General features: G+C 49.7%; 1 protein-coding gene across 1 annotated transcript; it reads right to left on the reverse strand.

Annotated features, from left to right (window-relative positions):
- Positions 1–15: 15 nt before the first annotated feature.
- On the reverse strand, positions 16–1,382 carry Znrd2 (zinc ribbon domain containing 2). The gene is made up of 3 exons (XM_051147056.1): positions 1,090–1,382; positions 881–965; positions 16–420 (listed from the first exon to the last, which is right to left on the reverse strand). The coding sequence occupies exons 1-3, from the start codon at positions 1,147–1,149 to the stop codon at positions 77–79; spliced, it is 489 nt and encodes a 162-aa protein (XP_051003013.1). The 5' UTR covers positions 1,150–1,382; the 3' UTR covers positions 16–76.
- Between the last annotated feature and the right edge of the window lie 9,238 nt (positions 1,383–10,620).

Genomic DNA, 10,620 nt, shown 5'->3' on the forward strand with positions numbered 1-10,620 from the left:
AGGAACAAAGCACACGGAGAACAGCTGTTTTTCTAGAGGGTTTTTCTCAGGGGAACAGGGGTCAGGGCGGGAGCTCTCACTGCTGCAACTGCTTCAGGCTGGACAGGGCCTCAGCGCAAGCCCTGATAAGCCCACACAGCTGGATGCTAGTCTCCAAGGAAGCGCTAGAGGCCAGCTCAACGGAAGCCCAGGTTAGCTTCTGCAGGAGGGCAGTCTGGGTGGAAGCTACCACATCTGCCTTTGGAGGTGCGGCAGGAGGCGGAAGGCCCTGGACTGCCTTGAGGCCTGCTGCAGCTCCCTCACAGTGCTCTGGGCGAGGTACTGGGGGCTGGGGTGTGGGCCGAGAGCCCGTGGCAGGCTCTGTACCAGAGGCGAGCTGGTGTTCCCGAGCTTGAGAGAGGGCAGCCTGTGCGTTCAGAGCTAAAACAAGAGAACAGGTAGGAGAGTCAGGAGGCCAGGCCCACCTCTGGCCTGAGCCATTTGCTCTTTACTGGCCCCTCCTGGGCTTCTGGTGTCTTTGTCTTTACACATCCCAGGTAAGCACTGTACCGCTGAGTTGACACTTGCATACCAAGTCGCCCAGCAGTTTACCTAGTCTGTGTACTTCCGTGGTAATGCGCTTGCCTGGCACACGCAAAGCCCAGGGTTGCACACCCACTCTACATGTGGGGGACGGCTACATTTAGCTAGGACTCTTCCCACAGCGTCGGAGACAAAGGCTTAGTGTTTTTCTTAAATGAATCTCCTCTCTGGGGCTGATAGGAGAAGGTACCTTAATCCCTCCGCACGCAGACACTTCGTCTGTCAGCTCCCAGGCTTCCTGCTCCCGGGTAACCATCACTGCATTCCTTCCCCCATCCGTGCCCACTCTCGCCCTCACCCGGGTTGTCTTTATCCACGTCCGAATCGAGCTCCTGACAAGCCACGCAATAGATTTTTCGCTGCTTATCTTGGAGGAGGATCGTCTGGGAACCAGAAAGTACATGGACACGAGTGAGCCTGGGCGACAGGATCCACAGGAGGGAGAGCAGAGGAAAGGACGTGCAGCCCAGTCCGAGGCCTCATCATCATCATCATCACTGGCCTCACCCCGCAGTCCGTGCACGTGTCGCCCAGCATGCGGTAACCACGGAGCAGATAATCGCCCATGAGACGAGAGATGCGATCCTGCCGCTCCCGTCGCGCCTGCAGCACCTTCGTCTCAGCCTCAGTCGGAGGCTCCCAGGTGAAATCGTCGACCTCTAAAGGAAAGAGGCACGGGGAGGAGAGAGAGTCAGGGCGGAGAAACCCGCCTCCCTCACCCCACGGCCACAGCCCAAGCAATCCAAGACCTCACCTGCGCCGTTCAAGGCCATGTTGCCGGGGTCGCTGCTGGACATATAGGAAGTGACGCAAATAAAACGCGTCCCCACTACAGTTCCACCACTCTCATGTGGGCTGCAGAGAGCGGAAGTGACGCTTACCTAGAGCTCCTGGCGCGTCTCAAAGAGGGGCGTGGCTGCTCCGCCTTTGCCCCTGGCTTGGAGGCTCCGCTAGCTATCGATAAGTACTGCAGTCTCCCTGTATCCGGAGATGTATCCGGAGGTGGCATTTCAGAGTTTCCTTTTCTACTTTCCCCGGATACAGTGACCCTTTGGTCTGAGAAGTACCTGGTGGAGCAGAGGGCAGGCGGGACCGTGGCGTCTGCCCAGCAAATCGCTGCAAAAAAAGGCACTCTGCGAGTGCGCAGAGCCTCTTAAGGCCTCTTGCATTAGGCCCGGATTGTGGTCGTTTTCTGTCTATTTCAACATCCCTGCCTGTTGGGTGTCCAGTTTGTCCACCTACCAATGCCTAGACCTGCTTGCCGTCTTAGGGCTACTGTTGCTGGGATTAAACATCACAGTCAAAAGCAACTTGGAGAGGAAAGGGTTTATTTCACTCACAGTTCATATAACAGTTCATCATTAAAGACAGTGAGTGCACGCCTTTAATTCCAGCGCTTGGAAAGCAGAGGCAGGCGGGTCTCTGAGTTTGAGGCCAGCCTGGTCTACAGAGCGAGTTCCAGGACAGTCAAGGGTACACAGAAGAACTCTGACTCAAAAAAACGAAACGAAACAAAACAAAACAAACAAACAAAAACAGCAGGAACTCAAAGCAGGCCAGGAACCTGGAGGCAGGAGTTGATGCAGAGGCCATGGAGGGTGCTGCTTACTAGCTTGCTCACTCTGCTTTCTTATAGAACCCAGGATCACGAGGCAAAGGATTTCCCCCCAAAAAATGGGCTGAGCACTCACTCCCCCACCAATCACTGCAGGCGTATCTGTGGCCTACAGGTGTATATGTGGGCAGAGCAATGTATACATAATAAATAAATCTTTTTTTAATTTATAAAAATAGAAAATGTTCTACAGGCTGGCCCACTGAATCTTTTATTTTTTAATATATTTTATTTAATTTAAATTTATGTGTGTTGGTGTGAAGGTGTCAGATTTTGGAGTTACAGACAGTTGTGAGCTGCCATGTGGGTGCTGGGAATTGAGCCTGGGTCCTTTGGAAGAGCAGTTAGTGCTCTTAACCACCTAGCCATCTCTCCAGCCGAAGCCCACTGAATCTTTTTTTTTTTTTTCCCACTGAATCTTATGAAGGCATTTTTCTCAAAGTTTTTCCACCTCAAATGACTATAGTTTGTGTCGAGTTGTTGCAAATCTAGCCAGCACATCTGCCTCCAAGCAGGAGTATTTTGTTCTAATGAAAAATGTCACATCCTTTGCAATGATCATAATAAGAAGCCTGTAGATTTTTCCAGAGCAATTTAGAAAGTCCCAGGCTTCACATTCACATTCCAGTACATGATGTTTCTTTCATTTCACCTGGTCCCGGGCCAATTCTGTTTTGCATGTATGCATGTCTGTACTCTACATGAGTGCTTAGTGCCCGTGGACACTACATGGGTGCTTAGTGTCCGTGGACACTACATGGGTGCTTAGTGTCCGTGGACACTACATGGGTGCTTAGTGCCCGTGGACACTACATGGGTGCTTAGTGCCCGTGGACACTACATGGGTGCTTAGTGTCCGTGGACACTACATGGGTGCTTAGTGCCCGTGGACACTACATGGGTGCTTAGTGCCCGTGGACACTACATGGGTGCTTAGTGTCCGTGGACACTACATGGGTGCTTAGTGTCCGTGGACACTACATGGGTGCTTAGTGCCCGTGGAGGCCAGAAGAGGACACCAGATCCCCTTGCACTGGAGTTACAGATGTTTGAGTCACCATGTGGGTGCTGGAAACAGAACAAAACAGTGAGCGCTTTTAACTGATGAGCCATCTCTTCAGCTATTGCTTGACTGTCTGACTGACTGACTGACTGACTGACTGACAGGGCTTTACTAAATAACCCTGGCTGGCCTAGAATTTGATATGTAGACCAGGCTGGCCTCAATCTCAGAGATCCTCTGCCTCGACCTCTTGAGTGCTGGGATTAAAGACTGCCCTCTCTACTTTTTTCTTGTTCCCCACAACATGAATTCTCCTGATGTTTATGCTAAACAGGACAGGACTGGGTAGACTGAAATAAAAAGAATCCTCAGATTTTGGAGTGTGTGTGTGAGTTGCCGTACTTGAGCTGGAACCAAAACCTTAATGTGCTAAGTAAGAACTCTACCACTGAGCTGTATCACAGCCAGTTCTCTCCAGAGCAGGTATTGAGCTCAGAGCTTCTCAGGAAAGTATCTCAGTTAAAAAAAAAAATTTTTAAATATTAATTAATTAATTAATTTATTTATTTATTATGTATACAACATTTTGCCTGCATGTACGCCTGCCCACCAGAAGAGAGCAGTAGGTCTCATTATAGATGGTTGTGAGCCACCATGTGGTTGCTGGGAATTGAACTCAGGACCTTTGGAAGAGCAGACAGTGCTCTTAACCTCTGAGCCATCACTTCAGCCCTAAAAAAAAAAAAAATCATTAAAAAAAATTTATTTATTTATTTTTTATTTTTTGGTTTTTCAAGACAGGGTCTTTCTGTGTAGCCTTGACTGTCCTGGACTCACTTTGTAGACCAGGCTAGCCTCGAACTCAAGCGATCCACCTGCCTCTGCCTCCCAAGTGCTAGGATTAAAGGCATGTGCCACCACCACCCGGCTTAAAAAATTTTTTTTTAAAGATTTATTATTTATTTATTTAATGTCTATGAGAGCTCTATCTGTATGTGTGCTTGCAGGCCAGAAGAGGGCATCAGATCACATTACAGATTACAGATGATTGTGAGGCACCATGGGGTTGCTGGGAATTGAACTTAGTACCTCTGGAAAAGGAACCAGTGTTCCTAACCACCAAGCCATCTCTCCAGTGCAGCTAAATATTTTTTAATAGGGTCTTGTATTTCCCAGGCTCAGCTGGAACTCAGTATTTAATGGAGGATGACTTTGAACTCTGGGCTCTCCTGCCTGGCTTACAGGTGTGTGCGACCACACCTTATCCTGGTTAACTCTCTGGGTGACATTAAGTTAGATCATAAAATCATTCCAATTTTTTTTTTTCGAGGCAGGGTTTCTCTGTGTAGCCTTGACTATCCTGAACTCCCTTTGTAGACCAGGCTGTCTTTGAACTCACAGCGATCCGCCTGCCTCTGCCTCCCAAGTGCTGGGATTAAAGGTGTGTGCCACCACACCCGACTCCATTCCAATTTTTTAAATAAGGAAGCCGAGGCTTGGACCAGGTAAGAGATGTTGCCATGGCCACGCAGCTGGGACGGTCACTCCATCCTGGTAATCAGTGCTCCTCTGGGTCTGAGTTCTCACCTTTTCCTGCATGTGAAGTGAGAGGAGAGGTGCAGCAGCAGAGACTCTTTGATGTATCAAGTGTGAAGAGGGCCGGCAGTGTGGCTCAGCTGCAGAGCACTGGCCCAGGGTGCTGGGGTTCTAGGTTCAATCCCCAGTAAAGGTGGGGAGTGTGAAGGGAAGTCTGAATATCCAATCCTGCCCGTGCTCATTACCTTAGTAGCCATGGTAAGTGATGTGCCTGAGCTAGCCATGGTAGCTGTAATCACGGCACTCAGGAGACCAAGGCAGGAGGATTGCTTTGAGTTCAGAGCCAGCCAGTTACATTGTGAAACTCTAGCTCAGAATATAAAAATTGGCTGGGAATGTGGCTCAGGGGTAGCCTGCTTTCCTACTACGTGCAAGGGCCTGGGTTAGACCCTGACCACTACCAAACCCCATCGCCAACAGAGCGTGGCAGGCACATTCAGTGTGCTATCTTTCGAGATGGCTCTTCAGGAAACAGTTGTCTCCCCACAGCCCTTGTGATGCCATCCTTCTCTTTAGACCTGATAAGCAGCCAGAGATGCCAGCACATACCCATAATCCCAGCACTTAGAAGGCATCGGCAAGGGGATCAGCATGGTCTCCATTATGAATTCCAGGACAGCCATGGCTGCACAGCAAAACCTTGTCTCAAAAAACCAAGGGAGAGCCGGGCAGTGGTGGTGCACACCTCTAATCCCAGCACTTGGGAGGCAGAGGCAGGTGGATCTCTGTGAGTTTGAGGCCACCCTGGTCTACAAAGCAAGGTCCAGGACAGGCAAGGCTACACAGAGAAGCCCTGTCTCAAAAACAAACAAATAAACAAAAGCAACAATGGGGAGGGGAGACTAAGGAAGCAGAGGCATACAGAAACTGAAGGGCTTTTCTAATTTACATATCTGGCTTACGGTGCAGCCAGGATGATCAATGCTGCAACCTCCATCCTTTGCTTTCTCCTTTGACTCACCTGCCATCACCACTCTCCAGCCTGTTCCTTATCAGGATCCTACACACCAAGGGTTCCAGTCATGTCTCCTCCATTGGTGTGCTGTGCAACCGTGGTCCAGAGCCTTGCTGTCTCTGAGCCTCAAGAAATTGAGTGATCCACACATTCTCTGAACCCAGATCCTGTTCTTTGCTATCTTGTTGACCTGTCTACCTACCTTCAGGACATTTGTGGGATTTCCAGCCCCATCCCTCCTTCTTGGAGCATGTGTAGCCTTAAAATCAGACCAGCTGGGGGCTGGAGAGATGACTCAGAGGTAAAGAGCATAGGCTGTTCTTCCAAAGGTCCTGAGTTCAATTCCCAGCAACTACATGGTAGCTCACAACCATCTGTAATGTGATCTGATGCCCTCCTCTGGTACACAGGCACACACACATGCAGGTGTAATACTGTATAAATAATAAATAAATCTAAAAAAAAAAAAAAATCAGGCCAGCTTTAGTTTGGTCCCTGCACTAACTAACCGGGTAACATGAGCTTTGGATTCCCCGACGCAATGTCACTGATTGGGTGGAATGGTGTAACTGGGTAAAGTCAATATTCTAAGTGACAGAAATCCTTGCCACCCTTCATGTGGTCAGGCAACAAACTGCAGCAGCCCCAGTGCCTGCTATTGCACTGGGATCTGGAGACATAACTGAGTCTTCTTTAGAGGGCGGGGAGGTGGACAACCAACAAGAGAACAGACCTGAAGACAGTCCCAGGGCTGGGGACGCTATGTTCATCCCAGTGTTGCTTAGACATGGTGTGGCGCGGCGTGCGTGCAAGGCCAAAGCTGTGGAGGTAGAGGTGGAATAGAGGGCATCCTAGCCAACATCTGGAGTTTGAGGCCAGAAATTCTTTCTAAAAACAGGAGGTAGCCAGGCGGTGATAGCACATGCCTTTAGTTCCAGCACTCAGGAGGCAGATGCAAGTGGATCCCTGAGTTCAAAGACAGCCAGGGCTACACAGAGAAACCATATCTCCAAAAAATAAGCAACACACACACACACACCCCAAACCACACTTGCTTCTCTTGCAGAGGACCCAGTTTCAATTCCTAGCACCTATGTAGCAGTTCACGATCATCTGTAGTACCAGGAGTTTAGGAGATCCAGTGCCCTCTTTTGGCCTCTGAAAGTATGGGATTAAAGTTAGAGAGAGTGCACAAACACACACGCACACACAACAAGTAAAAATAAACAAATATAGCAAAGCATGATGCTACACGCCTTTAATCCCAGCACTTGGGAGGCAGAGGTAGGCAGATACCTGCGAGTTCAAGACCAGCCAAGGCTACATAATCAGACCCTGTTTCAAAATAATTTTGTTTGTTTGTTTGTTTCGAGGCAGGGTTTCTGATGTCATAGCTTTAGAAGTCCTGGAATTCACTCTGTAGACCAGGCTGGCCTCAAACTCATAGAAATCCGTGTACTTCTGCTTCTTGAGTGCTGTGATTAAAGGCATATAACTCTATGCCCAGCTCTCAAATTTAAAAAAAATATTTAATTAAAAAAATACTTTATGGGGCTGGAGAGATGGCTCACAGGTTAAGGGCACCGACTGCTCTTCCAAAGGTCTTGAGTTCAATTCCCAGCAACCACATGGTGGCTCACTACCACCTATAATGTGATCTGATGCCCTCTTCTGGTCTGCAGGTGCATATGCAGGCAGAGCATTGTATAGATAATAATAAATAAATATATTTTAAAAAATATTTTATGGGGCTGGAGAGATGGCTCAGAGGTTAAGAGGTAAAGAGCACTGGCTGTTCTTCCAAAGGTCCTGAGTTCAATTCCCAGCAACCACATGGTGGCTCACAACCATCTATAATGAGATCTGGTGCCCTCTTCTGGCCTGCTGGCTCCATGCAGGCAGAATACTGTATAAATAATAAATAAAATAATTTTAAAAATAAAATTAAATATTTTATGTATATTAGTGTTTCATTTGCAAGTATGTCTGTGCACCACATGCATGCAGTGCCCACAGAGGCCAGAAAAGGGCATCAGATCTCTGGAATTAAAGTTAAGGAGAGGTGTGAGTTGCTGAGTGGATGCTGGGAATTGAAGCCCAGTTCTTTGGAAAAGCAGCCATTGATTCTCAAAAGAATAACAATGCTGTTAATTCCTGAGCCAGATCTTCATCCCCTGAAAGAAGTATTTCTTTTTGTTTGTTTTTTGTTTTTCTTTGGATTTTGTTTAGTTTAGTTTTTTGAGACAGGGTCTCTCTGTGGAGCCTTGGCTGTCCTGGACTCACTTTGTAGACCAGGCTGGCCTCAAACTCACAGTGATCCAATCCACCTGCTTCTGTCTCCTGAGTGCTGGGATTAAAGGATTGCACCACCAAGTCCGCCTTTGTTTTTCTTATTTATTTATTTATTTTGGTTTTTTTGAGACAAGGTTTCTCTGTGTAGCCTTGGCTGCCCTGGATTCGCTTTGTAGTCCAGGCTGGTCTTGAACTCACAGCGATCCACCTGCCTCTGCCTCTCGAGTGCTGGGATTAAAGGCATGCACCACCGCCCGGCTTTATTTATTATTTATACAGTATTCTGTCCATATGTATGCCTGCCCGCCACAAGAAGGCACCAGATCTCATACAGATGGTTGTGAGCCACCATGTGGTTGTTGGGAATTGAACTCAGGACCTCTGGAACAGCAGACAGTGCTCTTAACCACTGAGCCATCTCTCCAGCTCCAAGGATTCCTCTTTGAAACAAGCTTTTCCATCAGACACTGGAGGGCATTACTGAGGGGAGCCTTGCAGAGATGCTGGGAAGCTGAGGAGGGTGAAAAGGAGACTGCAAAGGGTCATGCAGAGGAAAGTGTGTGTGTGTGTGTGTGTGTGTGTGTGTGTGTGTGTGTGTGTGTGTGTATCTTCTTTATCCTTTCCAAGTCTGAGGAAAGGCCAGGGGAGCAACAGGGAGGGCTCACAACCATCTGTAATGTGATTTAATGCCCCTTTCTGACATGCAGGTGAACATAACAAATAGAGCACTCATCTTAAAAAAGAGGAAGCCTGAGCTGGGGCTAGTGGTGGTGCAAGCTTGTATGTAATCCCAGCACTCAGGAAGCAGAGGTAGGTGAATCTTTATAAGTTGGAGGCCAGCCTGTCCTACAAAAAGAGTTTAGGATAGCCTCAAAACACCAAAAAAGTTTAAAAAAAAAAAAAAAAAAAAAAAAAAGGAGAAAGAAGAAGCCCTGGACCCCATAGGCCACCATTGGTTTTGCTCCGTTTCTCAGTTGGGTGACTAAATCTCATTTCATGAACTAGAAATCTTAGGCTTGGAGAGATCAAGAATCCAAGCCTGAACAGTTTCACTGCACTGTGTTCCAAGGTGAGCCTCCGCCTACTCTGGAGGCGGGGGGGTTGGGTCAGGTTCACACGAATGTGAAGGAAAAAATGAATATAAAATGTTGAGCACCACTCCTTCCTCACTGCCTGCCGCAGACTGTGACTAGAGCAGGAGGGAGGGAGCTCCCCCTCACAAGTCTTCCTGGACTCCTCTGGGGACACACAGAGGCCACCCAGTCCCAGCACTGCAGCACTGGGCTGTATTGAACAGGACCTGAGCGATTCAAGCAGAGTTCATCAAATGGCCAGTCCCTCTGAGTCTACCCAAATAAACTCAGCCTCAAGTGAAAACCATTAGCTCTTTGGAGAGGTGTGCCTAAAGCTAACCCCAAAGCTCTCTTCTCATTAGCTTTCCATGCTGTGGGCTCCCCCCACGAGAGGGTTATAGCATGAAGCTGACATGGAGAGGTCCTGGGTCCTGACCCTGGTCACCCTAGACCTACTAAGTTCTTTGAGTCAGACACTGGATCTTGAGGGCCCCCTCCCAGCTTGCTCTCACCCTATGGTCCAGAGCCAGGACACCACAGCCTCCCTTTCAGACGACTAGTAAACCTAGCTCCTCTCCAGCCATAAGCAAATTCAAGACCCTTCCCCCAGCCCCTGCCAACCCTTACCCCAGGGCCCTGCTGTGCTCCTCCTCAGGCTCCCCCCCCCCCCCAGCACTCAAGTAGCGCTCCCCTTCTCCGGCTGTTAGCCTGGGAAGGGGGCCAGGCCCTGAGCTCAGACCTTGGCGATTCCAGAGTGTCTGAGGCCCAGAGCCAGCACCGCCAGCCAGGCCAGACGACTGGGAAGGGGGGAGGTGGCAGGGTGGGCACCAGGAAGCCCTCTAAAAGGGGGGCTGGCAGGGAAGTTAGGTCTCTAACTCTGTTCTTTCTGCTGTGCTTCCGGACCCTCCAGGCTTCTTCCTGGGACCTCAGTGAACCTTGGCCAGAAAGTGCCCTTGCTTAAAATCCTTTCCTTTGAGAGAAGACAGGATTAAGGAGCCATGATTTGGGGGCTTAAAAGACCTCTAAATATACAAAGGCCAATGGGCAAAAGTTAACAGGCCTCTGGTCCTCCAATGCAAGACCCATCTGCCTCGGTTTCCCCGTTTTGATTGGATAGGAAAGTAGCTCGGCGGGGAGGTGTGCGCAGGCCTCTGCACCCCGCCCCGAGGAATCTGGCGGGACAGGCCCGCGAGTCCCAGGTGAGGACTCTCTGGAAAGGACCCAGGTCGGTTCCTGCGCGGGGCGGGCACCTGGGGGGGACGAGCCCCACTTTAGCCCGCGCCCTCACTGTTGGACACCTTCGCTCCTCCGGGCAGCAGCGACGACTCTTGAACCAGGGGGGGGGGGGGGGGGGAGAGGGGAGAAAAAAAAAAAAACCCGTCTCCCTGGCCCGGGGCCAGCGTCCCAGCCCCCCTCGCCGCCGGCGCGCTCCAGCCAGGGAAAACAACTGCTCACTTCTCCCTGCGTCCTCCCCGCGCGCTCCCTGCTTCCCGGCGGCCGCGGG

This window comes from Acomys russatus, chromosome 5, assembly GCF_903995435.1.
Source record: "Acomys russatus chromosome 5, mAcoRus1.1, whole genome shotgun sequence".
NCBI classification, from domain to species: Eukaryota; Metazoa; Chordata; class Mammalia; order Rodentia; family Muridae; genus Acomys; species Acomys russatus.